This window comes from Indicator indicator, chromosome 2 (genome assembly GCF_027791375.1).
Source record: "Indicator indicator isolate 239-I01 chromosome 2, UM_Iind_1.1, whole genome shotgun sequence".
Taxonomy (NCBI): domain Eukaryota; kingdom Metazoa; phylum Chordata; class Aves; order Piciformes; family Indicatoridae; genus Indicator; species Indicator indicator.
In genome coordinates, this window is record NC_072011.1 from 935,915 (window position 1) to 957,148 (window position 21,234).

At 54.1% G+C, this 21,234-nt stretch overlaps 2 protein-coding genes across 2 annotated transcripts; one reads left to right on the top strand and one right to left on the bottom strand.

The window, feature by feature from the left end:
• Window positions 1–1,274: 1,274 nt before the first annotated feature.
• LOC128975823 (cyclic GMP-AMP synthase-like) lies at window positions 1,275–7,735 on the bottom strand. The gene is made up of 5 exons (XM_054392883.1): window positions 7,190–7,735; window positions 6,108–6,330; window positions 5,105–5,350; window positions 3,072–3,174; window positions 1,275–1,617 (listed from the first exon to the last, which is right to left on the bottom strand). Exons 1-5 carry the CDS (start codon window positions 7,733–7,735, stop codon window positions 1,275–1,277), a joined length of 1,461 nt encoding a protein of 486 aa, XP_054248858.1.
• A 545-nt stretch (window positions 7,736–8,280) lies between these two features.
• Window positions 8,281–21,102, top strand: MTO1 (mitochondrial tRNA translation optimization 1). Its single transcript, XM_054393308.1, is given in 13 exon segments — window positions 8,281–8,488; window positions 8,658–8,857; window positions 9,724–9,841; window positions 12,473–12,762; window positions 14,055–14,167; window positions 14,298–14,488; window positions 15,076–15,206; window positions 15,801–16,005; window positions 16,827–16,998; window positions 18,374–18,492; window positions 19,148–19,305; window positions 20,417–20,560; window positions 20,562–21,102. Coding segments are annotated over 13 exon segments (2,115 nt in total). The 3' UTR covers window positions 20,628–21,102.
• Window positions 21,103–21,234: the final 132 nt, after the last annotated feature.

Sequence of the window (21,234 nt, forward strand, 5' to 3'; positions counted from 1 at the left end):
AGCAATGTTTGTCCAGCGTGCTTTAAAAATACTGTAGCTTGGCACTGAGCTGCCCCATCTGCTGCTGGCATGCAGAAGTATATCCAAGGATAACTTAAATCATTTGAGAACTCCTGTGTGTTTTACAGTAACTGGTGTTTGCTGAAGCAGGTTGGGGGTTTTGGTTGGTTTGGACTTTTGGTGGTGTTTTGGGGTTTTTTTTTGTTTGTTTGGTTGGTTGGTTTTTTGTTGTTTTTTGTTTTGGTTTTGCTTTTAAAGCTTCAACTTTGAAAGTTACTTTCGTTAAGACTTTTGTCTCAAGCCTTTTGTGAGAGACGTCTGCACTTCCCTCTTCCTCCTCATGGAGGAGAGCACAGGAAGTTTGTTTGTGGCTAACTGGTGGGGGGGAAAAGAGTTTCTACTCTTGTTCTTCTCAATGAGTTTACTGGAGTGATGTTAACAAAGTCATAAAGAAAAAATGTGTTTGAAGGTCTGCTTTTATTTCTTTCCTTGAAAGCTGATTTCCATCTAGATGTCAGGTTCTATCAGACAGACTGCTAATGATAATGGGGAATGTTTTCATTCTTTGGAAGCCATCTGGGCAGGAGCTGTTCTTCCATTTGCTGCTTGGTCAGACCTTGTCTCAGGTGTCACAGGAGAAGATGACAAACTAGTAAACTGAATGTGGTAAGGTGAGAATATTTTAAGTAAAATGATGCTCTGCATGTTCTTCTTGGCCTTCCCTCTTTTATTTGCTCACAAATTTAAGGGAACTCTGGACATTAGTGAAGTCTGTAGGTTATTTTGCCTTCAAACTGTAGGCTAAAATGATGGACTTCCCATGGCTGCTTTAAGGAAAAGCAGAAAATGTCTTTAGTTCCAGCGCAGTGCTTCCCAAATCCTGCGTAGTTACCACTTGCACCATACTAGTAACAGGAAATACATTTAATATAATAGAAAATTATACCAATGCCAATATAAATATGCAAAGTTACACCTGACCCAGCAACTGCAAAGCAGTCACAATAAAAGGAAGAGCAGTCCTCAGGAGCAGGGTGGTAGTGAGCCAGTCCCTCCAGGCATGAGGAGAAGCAGGAAGAGGAAAAAAGCAGGAGCCTCCCTTCTCAGCAAACTTTTCCTTTTATGCAGCTTTGTCCTAGTGTTCTTGGTTGAGTAGTTTCGGATTGTTGTTTTGTTCTGTAGTATCAGGCTGCTGAGGAATAACTTAAGATGCAGAAATTCCAGTTTTAAATAAGCAAATGTGCAGGAATAGACAGTTCCTGTAAGCTGTGTTCCTAGGACGTGTCCTGAAATATTGGGAATCCATTGTTCCATTCAAGGTTTATTTGTCTCAAAAGGAACTCACTGCTGCCTTTATCCTCTGGGCCAAGCAAGTTGTATTGGGGAACAAAAAAGTGTGGCAGGTGAGACCTTTCCAAGCAATCCAGAAAATGTTTCAGGGACCTCTGAAAGCAGTGCTCCAAGCCTCCCACAGGCCAGTGTGTGTCCTTTGGCCACATGACACATGAGTGGAAAAAAGCAGTTTTGACATAATAGGAACAGATTTTTTCCAGCCTTTCTGGATATTTCAGTTTAAGTTTCTCTAGAAGCTCCTTCAGAAGCTTAAGACAAGCTTTCCTGTTACAGAAATAAGAATTTATTAGGTACCTCCTACATCATTCTAAATCTGTTTTACATGTTTAAGTGCACATTGTTGATGATAGCAGTAGAATCATAAAATAATGGTCTGGGCCAGAAGGGATCTCCAAAGCTCATCCAGTCTAAGCCCTCTGCAGTCAGCAGGGACATCCCCAACAGTCTCTCTGCAGCCTTCTTGGAGCCCCTTCAGGTCCTGGCAGGCTGCTCTTAGGTGTCCCTGCAGCCTTCTCTTCTCCAGGCTGAACACCCCCAGCTCCCTCAGCCTGTCCTCCTAGCAGAGCTGCTCCACCCCCTGAGCATTTTCCTGGCCTCCTCTGGACCCTCTAAGCTCCATGTCCTTCCTTTATTGAGGGCTCCAGACCTGTACACAGTACTCTAGGGGAGGTCTGAGCAGAGCAGAGCAAAGTGTCAGAATCACCTCTCTGGCTCTGCTGGCAGCGCTGCTTTGGATGCAGCTCAGGATGCTCTTATGCTAATTGAATTAACATTTTCAGGAAGCACAGAATCTTTGGTTGGAAAAGATCTTCAAGGTGATTGAGTCCAACCATTCTCTAACTCTGCCAAGGCTGGTGCCAAACCATGGCCCTCAGCACCACATCTCTTGTCTTTTAAACACCTCCACGGATGGGGATTCAACCACCTCCCTCAGGAGCCTGTTCCAGTCCTTGAGAACCCTTTCAGGGAAGAAGTTTCTCCTAATATTCAACCTCCATTTCCCCTGGCACACCTTGAAGCCATTTGCTCTCATTCTTTCTCTCAATACTAGGGATAAGACCCCCATCTTGCTCTATCCTCCTTTCAGGGAGAAGTAGAGTGAGGTCTCCTCTCAGCATCCTCCAGGCTAAACACCCCCACTTCCCTCTGCCATTCCCCACCAGCCCTGTTCTCCACACCCTTCACCAGCTTCATTGCCCTTCTATGGACACTCCCCAGCCCCTCACTGTCTTTCTTATAGTGAGTGGCCCAAAACTGAATCCAGTGCTCAAGGTGTGGCCTCACCAGTGCAGGATAGAGGGAGGGGAAGAATGTCTCTCTACCTGCTGGCCACACTCTTGATGTACCCCAGGAGCCCAGTGGCCTTCTGGACCATGAGGGCACGTTGCTGGCTCATGGTGAACTTGCTATTCACCAGTACATCTGGGTGCTCTGCAGAGCTGCTTTAAAGCAGATCAACCCCTCAGCTGTACTGGTGCAGGGGGTGATACCCTCCCAGCTACAGTGTTGAACTTGACCAGCTTCTCCTCTGCCCAACTCTCCAGCCTGCCCAGGCCTCTCTGAAGGGCAGCACTCCAGATCCCAGGTTGCTATCATCAGCAAACTGGCAGAGAGCTCTCTGTGTTTAACACTCTGAAATGTGCACCTGCAGCAGTCCTGTGCAGTGCTTGGCCTGCCTCACCCAAGCTTAAAGGAAAATAGTGATGTGGAACACTGACCTGCAGCACTTTACTCCATCAGATTCACAACAGGTCTTTGTGTTGCCATGGTTGTTCATCATGGCCTTCTCAATGTGGGAGAAAGAGAGTCGCCAGTAATTTCCTGGAGTTGAGTAGAAGGTTGGTAAATTGTTACACAGCAGTTAAATGCCTGGAACTAAAACAAATGAAGCCTAACTCAGTGGCTTCCATTGGTTAGCTCTGTCTCAGCTGCCTACCCAAACACAACTGGAATGTTCCTAACAGAGGACAGAATGAAGTTGTTGGATGCTTTAAGGTCTAGGTAAGGCTGTTTGGATTTCCTTTAACATCTTAAGTCTAGACATTGCTGCATTTGTTGAACAGGATTTGGGGAATGAAACTGCTCACAGCAGTCTACTGCCTTGGAATTTCTGCCTCGGAATTCCTGCCTTGGAAATCCTGCCTCACCTGCCTTGCTACCTCATCATTCTGGGCTTGAATTAAAAAATCTTCACCATTGGTTTCAGTTTCTTTCTTTCTGTGATGCTGCTTGTACAGTCATAGAGTAGAGGTTTGGTTGGAAAAGGCCTTCAAGAGCATCACGTCCAACTGTTCTGTGACTCTACCAAGGCTGGTGCCAAACCATGTCCCTCAGCACCACATTTCTGCCTCTTTGAAATGCCTCCAGGGATGGGGCTTCAGCCACCTGTTTCTACAAGCAAGGATTGACAAAGCCTCTGTTTTTAAACCACCAACAACTTCTGGTCTCCTTAGGTAATCCAGACCTGTTTCCCTTGCCTGTTTGGTTGCTGCTCTTTGCATTGAGCTTTCCCAGGAAGAGGCAGCCCAGCAGAGCAGGAACAATTTCTTTGCTGTTATTAAGATGGGTTTGCTGAGAAGAAAAAGAAAAAAAAAAACCCAGAACTAATTTAGTTTGCCTGAGCTCTGTTTGATTACATCTTCATTTCTCATAACACCATGAGGAGCTGCGGTATTTCTACACATTAAGGGCTTGGTGTGACAGTGCTCTAGAGAAAAAAAGGAATGCCTGTAGTAACCAGAGCAGGGCTCAGTGAGAAATAGTGCATCTTGCTAGAGAAGTACGGAGTTTTCTTATTCCAGAAGCATCTAACCTGTGTATGCAGTCTCACCTACAGGGCTGTTTCCCTGCCTTTTTGGAAATCTGTTTTTCTCTTAGAAATCAAAGGAGTGAATATGGCTGTTAAAGTTCAGCACAGGAGAACTCCCTGTCCACGTGTCTGACCTCGTAGATGTCAGACTCAGGAGTGGCCACAGAATGCCAGGGCCTGAAAGGGAGCTCCAAAGCTCATCCAGTCCAACCCCCCTGCCAGGGCAGGAGCACCTAGAGCAGCTCACACAGGAACACATCCAGGTGCAGTTTGAATATCTCCAGAGAGGGAGACTCCACAACCCCCCTGGGCAGCCTGTTCCAGTAGTCAGTGTATACCTGGCAGTGTATGACTGGCAGAGCAGTTTGGACTTTAGGTTTAAGTACAGGGCAAGCCTTGTCACAAATCTGATGTCTTTAAGAGGTATTTCACACACCTTTAATCTGGACATACCCAGGGTAATGTATAGGTCACAGGATGTCAGGGGTTGGAAGGCACCCAAAGAGATCATCAAGTTCAAGCCCCCTGCCAGAGCAGGACCATACAATCCAGCACAGGTCACACAGGAATGCGTACAGACAGGGCTGCAAAGGCTCCAGACAAGGAGACTCCACAACCTCTCTGGGCAGACTACTCCAGTGCTCTGTGACCCTCCCAGTCAAGAAGTTCCTCCTCATGTTGAGGTGGAACCTCCTGTGCTGCAGTTTCCATCCATTGCCCCTTGTACATCACAGAGAACAAGTGAGCAGAGGCTGTCCCCTCCCTCCTGACCCCCAGCCCTCAACTATTGATAGACATTTATTAAATCCCCTCTAAGTCTGTAGATTAAATCCCCCCTAGATCTGTACCTGGAAGGCAGAATTCTGAACAGACTCTGGATCCCCTCTTTACAGCCCTTGTTATTAGAAAAGCTACTTCATAAGCTGCCTGTATTCAACGTACCTCTTTGAACCTTCTCTTTTTTGTTTTGTTTGGCTACTAAATAAAGTGGTTCAAGTCTGTAGTCTCTCCTGACTTTCCTTCCCAGCCACTGCTCGATTTTGAGGCCTTCCTCTGTGCTGGATGGCCAACTCTGCTTAACTTTCAAAGTCAAGATGACGTCCACTGAGATGTCTGCTGGAGGATTTCTGATCAGAAGAGTTATTGCAGGGCTTCCAGGCTTCTTCCTTTTCACAGTTACATCCGCATCTAACAACAGAAAAGAAAATTATTTGTTTCTACATTTACACATTAGAAACTTTTTGTTGGAGTTTTTATTTTAGGGGAATTTAAAAATAATCAAGAGTACATCCCTAGGCTCAGTCACTGCCTCTCTACCTCCAGGCTGTTGATTTTAAATAAAACGGGAGGAAGGCCTCTGGAGGAGCTGTCTGAAACAGGAAGCTCTTCTGGAACTGCTCTTTGCTTGATGTTCTGTGGCTGCAGGGGCAGAGATACACTGATGCTCTGCAGCTACCTGCTTCACTCTTTGGAGACAAGGAGACCAAAGAGACTGGGCCTCAAGGTTTCTGGGGGCTTAGGAGAAGAGGAGCAGCCTGAAAGCTGATTTCTGTACAGCCTGACATCAAACACTGAGTCACTAGAACAGCCCTAGGTACAAATGAAAGCTCTTCCTCTGGCTCCCAGCTCAGTGCTTGGCTCTTTGTACACAGCTGAAAGATTCCAAACACACACACTGAGCAGCAGGCAGGGGCCAGACCTCCTAAGATTCCTTATTTCCACACAGGGAGAGGAGCAAAGGATTCATCACATCCTATGCTCAGCTCCCATCTCTGTGTGGTGGCTCTCAGCACAAGAGCAAGCTTGAGACGGGCACAGGAGGGCCTCCGCTTACAGCTCCCTTGCCACAGGGATCTCTCCTGCTGGCAGGAGAGATCAGTTTGTGAACAAGGCAAGAGCTGCACTGTTAGCACTGCTGGGTGAAGCTTGCTCAGCCAGGACTTACCTGGGATGTTTCTAACTTCTCGTTTAATAATTTCTCTTAATGCATCAAGCATTTTGGAGGCTGATAATTTTTCATCTTCGTCTAAAAACTTGGTCAAAGACTTTTCTTTAGGGCTTCTTTTGAACTTTAGGTAGTAAAAGGCTCCAGTGTCATCACTGGCCTCCAGCTGAAGCCTCTCTATAGGTACGACGAGCATGATATCAAACTCATTTGGTTCAGATATCTGCAGAGTACAAGAACACAACAGTCAGCCTGCAGCTTGGGTGTTATTCTCTTTACGCTTTTAGACTCATGATGGTTTTTTCCTTGTGGATCTGTATTGAAAGATGGCTGTGTGCTCGAGTGGAGAAGAGCAATTTACTGCTAGCAGTTCACTTCCCAGCTTTACAACCTATTAATTTTTAAGAGTTTTATGGCTCTGGAGCTTTTCTTAGTAAAGAATACAGATATTAGTCATCCTTTTGCACATAGGAATCAGCTGTGAGGAAGAAAAATTGCACCACAGAATGACAAAATGGGAGGGACCTCTGAAGATGATCCAGCCCCCCCCGCTAGAGCAGGGTCACCCGAAGCAAATCAGTACTGTGCCTGAAAATGAGTTTGGTTTTGAGGAGTTTGTTGTTTGGGGTTTTAAGTTGTCCCCACGTCTGACTTTCTTTCAGCTGGAGCTGCCACCAGAGAAATGAAGGTACTGCTACTGCACCTGCTTTGGGGGAAGCCTAGGAGCTAGAAACGGGCAGAAGGCCTTCCGTGCACTGCCACCTCCACCGCCCCTCCCCTGGCACTGGGCTCACGGCGTGCCCGGCAGAGCTTGCTGCGGCTTTACTGCCAATCCCGCTCGGGCAGCGGCGCTTCCTGACCGCGCGTCCCTTCTGGCACTCACTCAGCGATTCCCTAAAGGACTGCTGGCAATTAACGCAGCAACCGGGAACGGCTTTCCTCGTAGGGAAGGGCTGGCTGGCAGCTGGTGTGGCAGGACACGAGCCCCGCGAAGCCGGCGGGGCTGCCGGGCTCCACCTGCCGCCACCAACGCAGCAGCCCGGAGCCCGGTCCGACCTTCGCTCGACGACCCTGCAACCCACCTTGACGTGCTCATAGTAGCTGCCGGCACCCAGCTGCTCGATGGAGCTGAAGCTGCCGCCCTGGCTGCGGATGGCCTCGGTCAGCTTTAAGATGACCCGGTTCACCAATCCCGACGCCTCCGACACGTCCTGGCGGCCTAGGGTGAGCCTCGACAGCACCTGCCGGAGGCGTAGGGCTCCCGCTGCCGACAGAGAGCGGGGAGCGGCCACGGCGGCAGCGGCCGCCCCGTCGGGCACCGCCGCTCGCCTCTGTGCCGCGGGGGCTCTGGTGGATGGTGCCCTGCCCCGAGAGGCTGGAGGCGCCCTTCCGCCGTTTGTTGCCGGGCCCGCCGGCAGGCTCCTGACGGTGGAAGCTGGCCGCGCTGGGCGGGAGCGCTGGGCAGTGGCTCCGTCCTTCTGCGGCGCCTGGAGTGTCGCGGCCCCGCCCGGGCTGCTGCAGACCTGTGAGGGGCTGCGGGCTACGGCCCTCGCTGCTCCCCGTCCCCGCGGGGTTGCGGGCCGTGTCCTACGCCTGCCACGCTCCGTTCTGCCGCCGGCACCGTCCATTGCTTCCGCTCCGCCTCCGCAGGAACGCGGCACCACCGGAGGAGATTTCCCGCCTCTCCCTTCAGATAAGTTCCTCTTCTAGGCAGCGCGTCCCCGTCGAGGAACCGAAACGACCGCCCCGCTCGGGGAGAACCGAGACAGCTGCGCTGCCCGTCTCTACCTGGCCCTGCTTGGCGGTCCGTGCGCGGGAAAGCTCTGACAGTAACAGCCGGGATGGGCTGGTCCAGGCCATCCCGGAACGCGTCCGCCCGCCACTCTCCAATCACTTCGGCGCCTTTTCCCGCTCCCCAGCAGCCCCACCTGCCGGCGGGGCGAGAACAGGATGAGCAGCACCGACGCCGGTCATACCTCACCAGCCACTCCCGACCAACAGAGGCGCAGCTGCGGCGGCTCCTCCCTGCCCTGCCCTGCCCCGCCCCGCTTCGTTCTGCCCCGCCCCACCCTCTCCACTACCCCTCCCCGCCCCGTTCTGCCCCGTCCCGCCCCGGGCTTCCGCTTCCGGTCGTAGGCATCAGCCGGCTGCGGGGCGGCTTGGCGCTACCGGCATGTTGGTGCGGAGCAGCTGGCGCCGCTTGGCGCTCCCCTCGGCTCCGCCGCTCAGGCACTGCCGGGCGGGCAGCGAGGTGGCGGCGGAGGCCCAGCGGTACGAGGTGGTGGTGGTCGGCGGGGGCCATGCAGGGACGGAGGCGGCAGCGGCGGCCGCTCGCGGCGGGGCTCGCACGCTGCTGCTCACGCACAGGATCAGCACCATCGGTAAGGCCTGCGGGGTGCCTGGGTCGTGGTCAGGCTCGGGGAGAGGAAGTTGCCGCGGGGAGCCGGTCCCGCCTCAGTTCTGCCCGCTATGGGTGCTGGCGCCAAGCCGTGGAAGTCGCGGGAGATTGCGGCGGCGGTGGTGAGAGGTGTCCCTGTGTGCCGTGCCTAGGAGAGATGTCCTGCAACCCTTCCTTCGGCGGCATCGGGAAGGGGCATCTCATGCGGGAGGTGGACGCGCTGGACGGACTGTGCGGGCGGCTTTGCGACCGCTCCGGGGTGCACTACAAAGTGCTGAACCGCTGCAAGGGCCCTGCTGTCTGGGGCCTCCGCGCCCAAATCGATCGCGGCCTCTACAAGGAGATGATGCAGGTGAGAGTGGCGGGGACGGGGCGGCCACAAGCGAACTTTGGCTGCGGCGCGGGGGTAGGACCTGCCTGTGGGAGCCCAGCTGAGGCCGGGCAGTTAAAGAGCTGCTGTGTGGGGCTGGCCCTGGAATTGCCCTGTTGAAAGAGATCCTCACCGTGTGCAGGCACAGCCGCACAGAGTCCGGCCGGAGGGCCGGCTGCCGCTTTCATGGTGGAGAGGAAGGTATCGGGAGGACTCTGCCCAAGTCTCAGGCACTGGTATTTGACCATTTTTCCCACAGTAGATAAGTCCCCGTGGGTAGGCAGCCCTGGACAACACAATCAGAGGGCTGGAGTTCCTCTCCCTTGGAGACAGATTGAGACAGTTGAGGTTGTGCAGTCTGGAGAGGAGAAGGCTCCCAGGAGACCTTAATGTGGCCTTCCAGTATCTGAAGGGGGCTACAAAAAAGTTGGGGAGGGACTTTTGAGGGTGTCAGGGAATGATAGGACTAGGGGGAATGGAGCAAAACTAGAAGTGGGGAGATTCAGATTGGATGTCAGGAAGAAGTTCTTCCCCATGAGGGTGGTGAGACACTGGCACAGGTTGCCCAGGGAAGTGGTGGAAGCCTCATCCCTGGAGGTTTTTGCAGCCAGGCTGGATGTGGCTGTGAGCAACCTGCTGTGGTGTGAGGTGTCCCTGCCCATGGCAGTGGGATTGGAACTGCATGGTCCTTGAGGTCCCTTCCAACCCTGACAATTCTCTGATGCTATGACCTGGCAGGAATGGCAAAGGGAAGAGAGCAGCAGATGGTGTGGAAGTCAGCAGGGCTTGGGGCTGCCCATTGTGTCTCATAACTTCCTAGATTTTAGCAGTACCTCCTTTCCTGACAGAAAGAAATCCTCAACACACCGCTGCTGACAGTCCGTGAGGCATCTGTGGAGGATCTCCTCTTGGCAGAGCCAGAAGCAGACTGTGCTGGGAAGTGCCAAGTCATTGGAGTCATCCTGGGTATGTTTTGCTCATTCACTGAGCAGCTTCAGTTGCTCTACACCAAGAGCAGCCTTTGGGCTGAACCTCTCTGATGCATCAGGGAGAAAGTGGGATCAGCCAAGTCTGGTTAGGCCAGGGAGGAGCTAAACTCTGTTAGTATGTGTCACACAATGGCAAGCATCACCTGGATAGGTATTGGGTGTTGGGAGGGTTCATTCATTTCACAGAAAATCACATAAACAGAAGCATTCAGGCTGGAGAAGCCCCTCAGGATCCCCAAGCCCAACCATTAACTCTACTCTACAAGGGGCACCCCTAAACCACAGCCCCAAGCACCACAGCCAAACCACCTTCAAACACAGCCAGCCTTGGGCACTCCACCACCTCCCTGCCCAGCACATTCCAAGCCCTGACCACTCTGCTGCCTAAGGGCCACTCTAAACCTCCCCAGTGGCAGCTTGAGGCTCTTCCCTCTTCTTCTGGCACTAATCACCTGGCAGAAGAGACCAGCACCAACCTCTCCACAACCTCCTTGCAGGGAGCTGCAGACAGCCAGGAGGTCTCCCCTCAGCCTCCTCACTTTCATACTAACCAGCCCCAGCTCCTTCAGTCGCTTCTCATCAGATTTATTCTCCATAAGATCGATTCTCCAGTGGCTCTTGAGACCACTGATGCTGAATCTCAGGCTGCAGTTTGAGGGTTGGTTTGGTAAGTGGCACAAGCTGCTGTCAGCATGGCAAGGCACTGGTGGCCTGTGCCTGGCAGAGTCCTGCTTTGTTGTTGCAGCAAACAAGCTTGCCAAAAGAAAGGCCGGGGTAGGAATTTTTCCCAAGAGTGGGTTTCCTGTGTTGGGGTTAACAGAATCATTGTTTCTGTTGGAAAAGACTTCTAAGATCATCAACTCCAACCAGCAACCCATCACCACGGCCATTAAACCATGTCCCAAAGTGCCATGGCCACAGGTTTCTTGAACACCTCCAGGGGTGGTGACTCCACCACCTCCCTGGGCAGCCTGTTCCAAGCCCTGACCACTCTTTCGGAAGAGAAACTTTTCCTAATATCCAAACTAAACTTCCCTGCTGCAACTTGAGGCCATTTCCTCTCTGTAACTTGATACTAAGGACACCAACCCCCACCTCCAGCTTCCTTTCAGGGAGCTGTAGAGAGCAATGAGGTTTCCCCTCATCCTCCTCTTCCCCACACTAAACATCCCCAGCTCCCTCAGCTGCTCCTCACCAGCCCTGTTCTCCAGACCCTTCCCCAGCTTTGTTGCCCTTCTCTGGACCAGCTCTAGCCCCTCAGTGTCCTTCTTGTAGTGAGGGACCCAAAACTGAACCCAGTAATCAAGGTACAGCCTCACCAGTGCCAAGTACAGGGTCACAATCACATCTGAGCACACTATAGTTGACCTCAGCCCATCTCTCCAGCCTCTCCAGATCCCTGTGAAGAACCTTCCTACCCTCCAGCAGATCAACACTCAGATCAACACTCCCACCCAGTTTGGTGTCACCTGCCACATGTTTAGGAATGCTCTGGCAGGGGGGTTGGACTGGATGATCTCTGGAGGTCCCTTCCAACCCCTAACGTTCTGTGATGCTGTGAATAAGAATAATTCAGGGCTGAGGCCATGCTGCTTGTTGGAGCTTTGCTTCTTGAAAGGCTGTTTTTGAGAACCAATGGCAGCTGGAGGAGCCCTCAGTAAGCACCATCAGAGGAGTATCACAGAATCAGCCAGGTTGGAAGAGACCTCCAAGATCATCAAGTCCAACCAATCACCCAACCCTATTAGACTATGGCACCAAGTGCCTCATCCAGGCTTTGTTTAAACACCTCCAGGGACGCTGACCCCACCACCTCCCTGGGCAGCACATTCCAATGGCCAATCTCTCTTTCTGGGAAGAATTTCTCTCTAAAACCAAGCCTAAACTTCCCCCTGCACAGCTTGAGACTGTGTCCTCTAGTTCTGTCCCTGATTGCCTGGGAGATGAGACCAACCCCCACCTAACTACAACCTCCCTTCAGGTAGCTGTAGACAGCAATGAGGTCTCCCCTGAGCCTCCTCCAGGCTAAACTGAATCACAGAATCAACCAGGTTGGAAGAGACCTCCAAGATCAAGTCCAACCAATCACCCAGCACCGTCTAATCAACTAAACTGTGGCACTAAGTGCCTCATCCAGGCTTTTCTTAAACACCTAACACCCCCAGCTCCCTCAGTCACTCCTCACAGGGCTTGTGCTCCAACCCCCTCCCCAGCCCTGTGCTCCAGCCCCTTCCCCAGCCCTGTGCTCCAGCCCCTTCCCCAGCCTTGTGCCCCAGCCCCCTCCCCAGCCCTGTGCTCCAGCCCCCTCCCCAGCCTTGTGCCCCAGCCCCCTCCCCAGCCCTGTGCTCCAGCCCCCTCCCCAGCCCTGTGCTCCAGCCCCCTCCCCAGCCTTGTGCCCCAGCCCCCTCCCCAGCCCTGTGCTCCAGCCCCCTCCCCAGCCCTGTGCTTCAGACCCCTCCCCAGCCCTGTGCCCCAGCCCCCTCCCCAGCTTCGCTGCCCTTCTCTGGACACTTTCCAGCAACTCCACATCCTGGAGCAGAGGGGCCCAGGGGCCCCCCGGTTGCAGGCTGCTGCCCCGCTGAGGCCGGTGCCCTCCCTGCTGTTGCAGGGGATGGGAGCTCGGTGCGGGCTGGCAGCGTTGTCCTGACCACCGGCACCTTCCTGAGGGGCGCAGTCGTGCTGGGGCTGGAGAGGCAGGCGGCCGGGCGCCTGGGGGAGCAGCCTGCCGTGGGCCTGGCTCACACCCTGGAGCAGCTGGGGTTTGCCATGGGCAGGCTGAAGACTGGCACCCCCCCTCGCCTTGTCAAGGACACCATCGACTTCAGGGGGCTGGAGGAGCGAGTGGCTGACAACCCCCCGGTGCCCTTCAGCTTCCTCAGCAAGGCTGTGTGGATCAAGGTGGGTCTGGGGAGCTGGGCTGGGGAAGTCTCCAGCTGGGCAAGGGAGCTGGGCTGTCTTCATACTGGAGGTGCATGTTATGGGGACAGGCTGAGAGAGTTGGGGTTGTGCAGTCTGGAGAAGAGAAGGCTCCCAGGAGACCTTCTTCTGGCCTTCCAGGATCTGAAGGGGGCTACAAGAAAGCTGGGGAGGGACTTTTGAGAATGTCAGGGAATGATAGGACTGGGGGGAATGGAGCAAAAACTAGAAGTGGGGAGATTGAGATTGGATGTTAATAAGTTCTTCCCCATGAGGGTGGTGAGACACTGGCACAGGTTGCCCAGGGAGGTGGTGGAAGCCTCATGCCTGGAGGTTTTTGCAGCCAGGCTGGATGTGGCTGTGAGCAACCCGCTCTAGAGTGAGGTGTCCCTGCCCATGGCAGGGGGCTGGGACTGGATGGTCCTTGAGGTCCCTTCCAAACCTGACAATTCTGTGATTCTATGTTTCTGGGGGCTCTGGGTGCCTTAGAATCATAGAATCAGTCAGGGTTAGAAGGGACCACAAGGATCATCTAGTTCCAACCCCCCTGCCATGGCCAGGGACACCTCACACTGGCCAGAGCCTCATCTAGCCTGGCCTTAAACACCTCCAGGGATGGGGCCTCCACCACCTCCCTGGACAACCCATTCCAGGGTCCGACCACTCTCATGGTAAACATGACTTGTTTCCTTGTAAAAGCAAGCAGCTTTCTGCTCTTCCCTTTCAACCTGAGAGCCAAACTCTTTACTTTTACAGTCTGATTGGTGTGAAATGCAGCACTGTTTGTAGGACAAGGGGCAATGGATGGAAACTGCAGCACAGGAGGTTCCAGCTCAACAGGAGGAGGAACTTCTTGACTGGGAGGGTCCCAGAGCCCTGGAGCAGGCTGCCCAGAGAGGTTGTAGAGTCTCTTTCTCTGGAGCCTTTGCAGCCCTGTCTGGATGTGTTCCTGTGTGACCTGTGCTGTATTCTATAGTCCTACTCTGGCAGGGGGGTTGGACTGGATACCCTCAGAGGGTGGGATCAGATTCCTTCTCATTCTTCTCCTCTCCAGACTAACAAGCCCCAGGGCTCTCAGCCTCTTCTCACCAGACAGTGCTCCAGGCCGTTCAGCATCCTTGTAGCCCTCCCTTGGGCTCTCTCCAGCAGATCCCTGTTCAGTCAGGCAGTGACCCAACTGTCACAGGAAAGCCCTCAGAGACTCTTCAGCTGTCTGTGTTCAGGAACAGCCCAGTGCTGTGGGTGGGTTGATGTAAAGTTCTGTTCTCCTCCAGCCAGAAGCTCAGCTGTCCTGTTACCTGACCCGCACTACCCTGAGAGCCCAGCAGATTGTCCAGGATAACCTCCACCTGAACAACCACGTCAGGGAGACCACCAGGGGCCCAAGGTAAGGATGTGTCTGCATGCAGGAGCCTGGCTGGTGTGGACTGTCTGAAACTCTGTCTCCTGCTTTCCTGCTGGGGAGTCACTTCTCCTGCCTGGCAGGTAGTGCTCCTCAGGGCTCTCTCCTGCTGCAGGTACTGCCCCTCCCTGGAGTCGAAGGTTCTGCGCTTCCCCAACCGAGAGCACCAGGTGTGGCTGGAGCCTGAAGGCTTGGACTCCAATGTCATCTACCCCCAGGGCTTGTCCATGACACTGCCACCTGAGCTCCAGGAGCAGGTGATCAACTCCATACCAGGCTTGGAAAGAGCCAAGATGTTGCAGCCAGGTGAGGGGGAGAATGGTTTTCAACCTTTTGGTCACACTGGTTACCAGCTGCCAAAGTGCTGCTTTTGTTTAGAGGGTAGCAAAACAATGGGAGGGGGAAACTAAACATCATCCTTGGATGCAGGGAGGTTTTTCCTTGGTGATTTTTCATTCTTCGGTGATCTTTTTTTTTTCCCTTGGTGATTTTTTTTTTCTCCTTAGTGATGTTTTTTCCCTTGGTGACTTTCCCTTCCTTGCTGATTTTCCCTTCCTTGCTGATTTTCCCTTCCTTGCTGATTTTCCCTTCCTTGCTGATTTTCGCTTCCTTGCTGATTTTCCCTTCCTTGCTGATTTTCCCTTCCTTGCTGATTTTCCCTTCCTTGCTGATTTTCCCTTCCTTGCTGTTCCTTGCTGAATTTTTTTTTCCTTGGTGTTATTTTTTCCCTGGTGGATGTTTTTTATCTTGGGGGATCATTTTTAGCTTGGTGATTTTTTTTCAATCATAAATGAGAGTGGACAGCCTGAGTCATTCTGCCCCACCTGAGAGATTGCTGACAGGCAGGGGCCTGTGAAATCCCTCCCAAAGACCTCTCTGGTTGCTTGTCACAGGCTATGGGGTGCAGTATGACTTTCTGGATCCCCGACAGCTGACTGCCTCCCTGGAGTCTCGCCTGGTGCAGAGCCTCTTCTTTGCAGGCCAAGTGAATGGCACCACAGGCTATGAGGAAGCTGCAGCCCAGGTGAGTCAATCCCTTTGTGTGTCCCCACCCAGCTCTTGGGAAGGGAATATTGCCTGGCCATTAGCCCTTGGCACCCAGCTCTGCTACTGACATCATAGAATGGTAGGGGTGGGAAGGGACCTCCAGAGATCATCCAGTCCCACCCCCCTGCCAGAGCAGGCTCACCTAGGGCAGGCCACACAGGAATGCATCCAGATGGCTCTTGAAAGTCTCCAAAAAAGGAGACTCCACAACCCCTCTGGGCAGCCTGCACAACTGACAAGAGGAGTTCTGACCTTGGTTGCTCACCTCCATTCCAGCCCTGCACAGGTGTTTTAACTTTAGGTACCTACAGTTGCTGTAGCTGAGGTTGCAGTAGCAAAAGGCACTGGAAGCAGTGGTCCGGGCTGTGCAGTGGGAATTGGCTCCAGTCCTGCCAGCAGGGGCCAAGGAGCCCCTAAGGCAGTGGGGTGGCAAGCAAGAAGCTGCCCAGATGCCTATCCCAGACTCCTCTGCAGGCTGCACTGTGACACCTGGGTGCTGGAGGCAGCTGTGCTGATGTTTGCCCGGGAAGAGACCAACCCAGGGGCTGTGTCTTGCTCTCTGCCTGCCCAGGGGGTGATTGCTGGGATCAATGCCTGCCTGCGGGTGCAGGGCAAGCCTCCTTTCCTGGTCAGTCGCACCCAGGGCTACCTTGGGGTCCTGATTGATGACCTGACCACGCTGGGCACCAGTGAGCCCTACCGGATGTTCAGCAGCCGCGTGGAGTTCCGCATGTCCCTGCGGCCGGACAATGCCGACGCCAGGCTCACCCCCAGAGGTACTGCCCTGCCTGCTACAGCCCTTCCTGGGGGCACAGGCACAGAATCACAGCAACATTCAGGCAGGAAAAGCCCCTCAGGATCTCCAAGCCCAACCATTAACCCTACTCTACAAGGGGCACCCCTAAACCACAGCCCCAAGCACCACAGCCAAACCACCTTCAAACACAGCCAGCCTTGGGCACTCCACCACCTCCGTGCCCAGCACATTCCAAGCCCTGACCACTCTGCTGCCTAAGGGCCACTCTAAACCTCCCCAGGGGCAGCTTGAGGCTCTTCCCTCTTCTTCTGGCACTAATCACCTGGCAGAAGAGACCAGCACCAACCTCTCCACAACCTCCTTGCAGGGAGCTGCAGGCAGCCAGGAGGTCTCCTCTCTTTCACACTAACCAGCCCCAGCTCCTTCAGTCTCTCTCCAGCACATTTCTTCTCCAGGCCCTTCACAGCTTCCTTGCCCTCCTCTGCCCTGGCTCCAGCACCTCCACATCTCTCTTGCATTCAGGTGTCCCAAACTGGACACAACACTCCAGGTGTGGCCTCCCCAGAGCTGAGTCCCGAGGGACAATCCCCTCCCTGCTCCTGCTGGACACAGCATTGCTGATCCCAGCCAGGATGCCTTTGGCTTTCTTGGCCACCTGGGCACACTGCTGCCTCCTCTTCAGCTGCTTGGCCATCAGCACCCCCAGCTCCCTTTCTGCCAGCAGCTTTCCAGCCACACTGCCCCAAGCCTGCAGCCTTGCTTGGGGTTGTTGTGCCCCAAGGGCAGCACCTGGCACTTGGCCTTGCTCGTCCTGTGGCTGATGCTCCATGGTCTCTGCAGGCTTCGAGGAGGCTGGGTGTGTGTCCCAGCAGCGATATGAACAAGCAGTGAAGATGAGAACTGCCTTAGAGGATGGAATTGCAACCCTGAAGTCCCTTCAGTTCAGCATCTCCAAGTGGTCTCACTTGATACCAGAAGTTCCCATCAGTAGCAGTCGAAGGTCACCTGCCAGGTAAAGGTTACAGCTCTGAAGCTCTCTGCTTTCATCTACACCTGCATTAGCACATCTGGCCAGTGGTTTCACAGTGTCTATCTGTCTCTCCTGAAGCCATCAGTAGAAACACGGAATTGTTAAGGTTGGAAAAGGCCCAGCCATCAACCCAACACCACTGTGCCCAGTAAACTGTGTCCCCAAGTGCCATGGCCACATTTTTTGCACACCTCCAGGGAGGGGAACTCCACCACCTCCCTGGGCATCCTGTTCCAGTGCCTGACCACTCTTTCAGGAAATAAATGTTTCCTAATCTCCAACCTGAACCTCCCCTGGTACAACTTGAGGCCATTTCCTCTCATCCTTGGAAGAAGAGCCCCAGCCCCACCTCACTCCAGCCTCCTTTCAGGGAGTTGTGGAGAGCAGCTCCAAGATGTCAGAGAGTACTGCAGCATTCCAGCTCTGTCACCTTGGGCAGCAGACAGCTGGTGTCTGCCTATAGAATCAGGGTGAAATTGGTGGTTTTGCTGTGCCACCTTGCCTGCTGCTGGCATAGGCACCCCAAGCCAGGAGGTACTCCAGTGGCCCAGTCAGTCATTGCTGTCCTTACTGAGAGTGTCACCAAGTGCTTGCTGAAGACTGATGGCAGATGGTAGCTGTCCTTGGACACAGCTCCCCTTACCCATCCTGTATTTCACATTTGGCTTAAGTGACTCAGACCTGGCTGTCTCGGTCTGTGTGAAAGGTTCCCTGTGAAGTCCTTACCTGTCCCCTCTGTCTTGATCTTCATCTTTCATGAAGAGCTCCTCTTAGAGTCATAGAATCACAGAATTGTCAGGTTTGGAAGGGACCTCAAGGACCATCCAGTCCCAACCCCCCTGCCATGGGCAGGGACACCTCACACCAGAGCTCACAGCCACATCCAGCCTGGCTGCAAAAACCTCCAGGGATGAGGCTTCCACCACCTCCTTGGGCAGCCTGTGCCAGTGTCTCACCACCCTCATGGGGAACAACTTCTTCCTGACATCCAATCTGAATCTCCCCACTTCTAGTTTTGCTCCATTCCCCCCAGTCCTATCACTCCCTGACACCCTCAAAAGTCCCTCCCCAGCTTTCTTGGAGCCCCCTTCAGATCCTGGAAGGCCACAAGAAGGTCTCCTGGGAGCCTTCTCTTCTCCAGACTGCACAACCCCAACTCTCTCAGCCTGTCCTCATAGCAGAGCAGCTCTTCAAGATTTGAAGATCTCCCCTGTGTTCTGAGAGGTGGGAGGTGAGCTTGGCTCTGCAGTTGTCCTGCGCTGAGGTGTTTGCAAGTTTGAGCAGGGCACAGCTGTGAATCTGTCTGCCACAAGTGACTCCTTCCTGCCATAAAAAAACTTTCTCTTGTTTCCTGCAGTGCCTTTGACATCCTTCAATACCAAGAGGTCAACATGGATGTGCTGGCAAGGGCTGTCCCAGAGCCCCTGGCAAAGCTTGCTCAGTGGAGAGAACTGGCAGAGAGACTGAAAATAGAAGGTAGAGTGTCAGGGCTGGGAGCTCTCAGTGCTGGGATCTGCCTTTTGCTGGGTAAGGGCTGAGCTGCTCCATTGGTGTTTCCTGTTGCTACTCAGGGAGGTGAGACAAACATTTTCCCAAATGCTACAGCCCTGTGTGCTCCCCTGTGCTCCACTCTGTGGGGTGAGAGCAGTTCCTCCTGTTCCTTCCTGGCTTTCTCCTCCTTGCTGCTCTGTCAGGCAGACATCCTTTGGTGGGATGAGAGGGAAAGCCAACCCCTCTGTCTTCACTTGCTGCAATGAATTAAAGAGTGGACTTCTTCCCTATCCCTGGAGGTTTTTGCAGCCAGGCTGGATGTGGCTCTGAGCAACCCTGCTCTGGTCTGAGGTGTCCCTGCCCATGGCAGGAGGGTTGGAACTGGATGAGCCTTGAGGTCCCTTCCAGCCCTAATAATTCTATGATTCTATGTGGGTTAGGCTCCTTTAATCTGTGAGGCTGAAAACTTCCTTAGGAGCTTCTGACCACCTCAGTGGTCATTCTGTTCCCAGAAGTTTCCTGGAAGTGCTCTGCTCTTTCAGGTACATCATAGAATGGTCTGGGTTGGAAGGGACCTCTGGAGGTCATCCAGTCCAACCCTCTATATCTGATCACCTTCTTCCCTGATCTGCCATCACAGCTGCTTATGAGTGGTGTGTGGCCAACCAGCAGCAGGAAATAGAAGAAGTACTTCGTGATGAAGGCCTGCAGCTGCCAGAGGACTTGGATTACTTTGCCATTGATGCCTCCCTCTCGGCGGAGGTGCGAGAGAAGCTGGATGCCAGCCGGCCCCGGACGGTGAGACCATGGAATGGGCTGGGCTGGAAGGGACCTCCACAGCTCATCCAGTCCAACCCCCTGCACTCAAGCAGGGACATCCCCAACTAGAGCAGCTTGCCCACAGCCCTCTCCAGCCTCACCTGCAAGATCTCCAGGGATGGAGCCTCAACCACCTCCCTGGGCAACCTGTGCCAGTGTTCCACCACCCTCCTGCTGCACAACTTCTCCCTCACATCCAATCTCAAGCTGCTCTGCTCTCCTTTGAAGCCATTGTCCCTGCTCCTGTCCCTGCAGCCCTTTGCAAACAGTCTCTCTGCAGCCTTCTTGGAGCCCCTTCAGGTCCTGGCAGGCTGCTCTTAGGTGTCCCTGCAGCATTCTCTTCTCCAGGCTGAACACCCCCAGCTCCCTCAGCCTGTCCTCCTAGCAGAGCTGCTCCAAGCCCCTGAGCGTTTTCCTGGCCTCCTCTGGCCCCTCTCCATCAGCTCCATGTCCTTCCCGTGCTGAGGGCTCCAGAGCTGCACACAGCACTGCAGGTGAGGTCTGAGCAGAGCAGAGCAAAGTGTCAGAATCACCTCTCTGGCTCTGCTGGCAATGCTGCTTTGGATGCAGCCCAGGCTGTGATTTGCCTTCTGTGTTGCAAGCTCACACTGCCTGCTCCTGGCCAGCTTCTCCCCCACCAGCACCCCAAGTCCTTTTCCTCAGGGCTGCTTTCTCTCCCCTCCTCCCCCAGTCTGTCTTGCCAGTGAGGATTGTTCAGCCCAGGTGCAGAACCCTGCACTTGCTCTGGTTGAACCTCATGAGGTTCACCTGGGCACCACCTCTGCAGCCTGTCCAGGTCCCTCTGGATCCCATCCTGTCCCTCTGGGGTATCAACAGCACCACTCAGCCTGGTGCCACCTGCACACTGCCGATGGTGCTTTTACTCTCACTCTCTGTCATTGGTCCAAACATTAACCAGCACAGGTCCCAGTGCAGATGTTCCCCCAGCAGGGCTAAGCAGCACTGCAATCCCCTCTGTGGCTTCCCAAGGGGCAGGAGGAGGAGGCTCAGGAGTGCCCAGAGGTTTGTCTCCCCTTTCTCCCCAGCTGCAGCTGTGCTCCTGGATAACCCCTTGGTGTTTCCTATGCAGATTGGGGCTCTCAGCCGCATCCCTGGAGTCACTCCAGCTGCTGTGGTCAACCTGCTGAGGTTTGTCAAGGCTCAGCACCACAAGGCACAGCCCAAAGCTTCCCCTGGGGCTGCCAATCGCTTGCAAGGGGAAATGTGCTTGGAGAAAGGCAGCTTCCCCCAGGCAAATGTCAGCAGAGCTTCCTGAAGAGGCCCTGGAGCACCTTGGCTAAAACCCCTCCTGCAAGGTTACCTGTGGCAGAGGTGCCAGCTGCAGCCAGGGCAGTGGCACTTGTATCCCCTGGCAGGGGCCCTGAGCTCCACGAAGATGAGCAAAGTGCAAACATTAAGTGCGTGCTCAGGAGCCTAACTGCAGCCCTGATGTTGCCACCCAAATGAAGGAGGGGAATTGCTTTGGCAGTGCTGCTCCTGGGAGGATGTCAGACAGTCAGCAGCTGCTGCAAGCATCTTGGGAAGGAGAGTGAGCTGCTGGCTGAGCTGCCTGAGGAGTGTTCCCCTGCTGGGCCCAGGCAGCACAAGAGAATTGGAGCTGGAAAGTGCCTTCCAGTGCCTTCAGTGTCCCTTGCTGGGCAGTGACTGCCAGGCTCTGCCCCTTTGGTCTGATGGCAGCCAGCAGCAGCCCCTTGGCTCTGGAAACATGTGCCACACACATGGCTAAGCTTGGGTGAGAGAATGTGTGATGTAAGCCCTGGGAGAGCATCTCCTGGCAAATAAAGCTTACCTTGAAGCTTGGGTGTCCCTCAGCTTTCAGCAGAGCCTTGGTAGTTGCCCTGGGTCACAGCTCAGACAGCTGGGGTGGGAGTGAACTCCTGAAGGCAG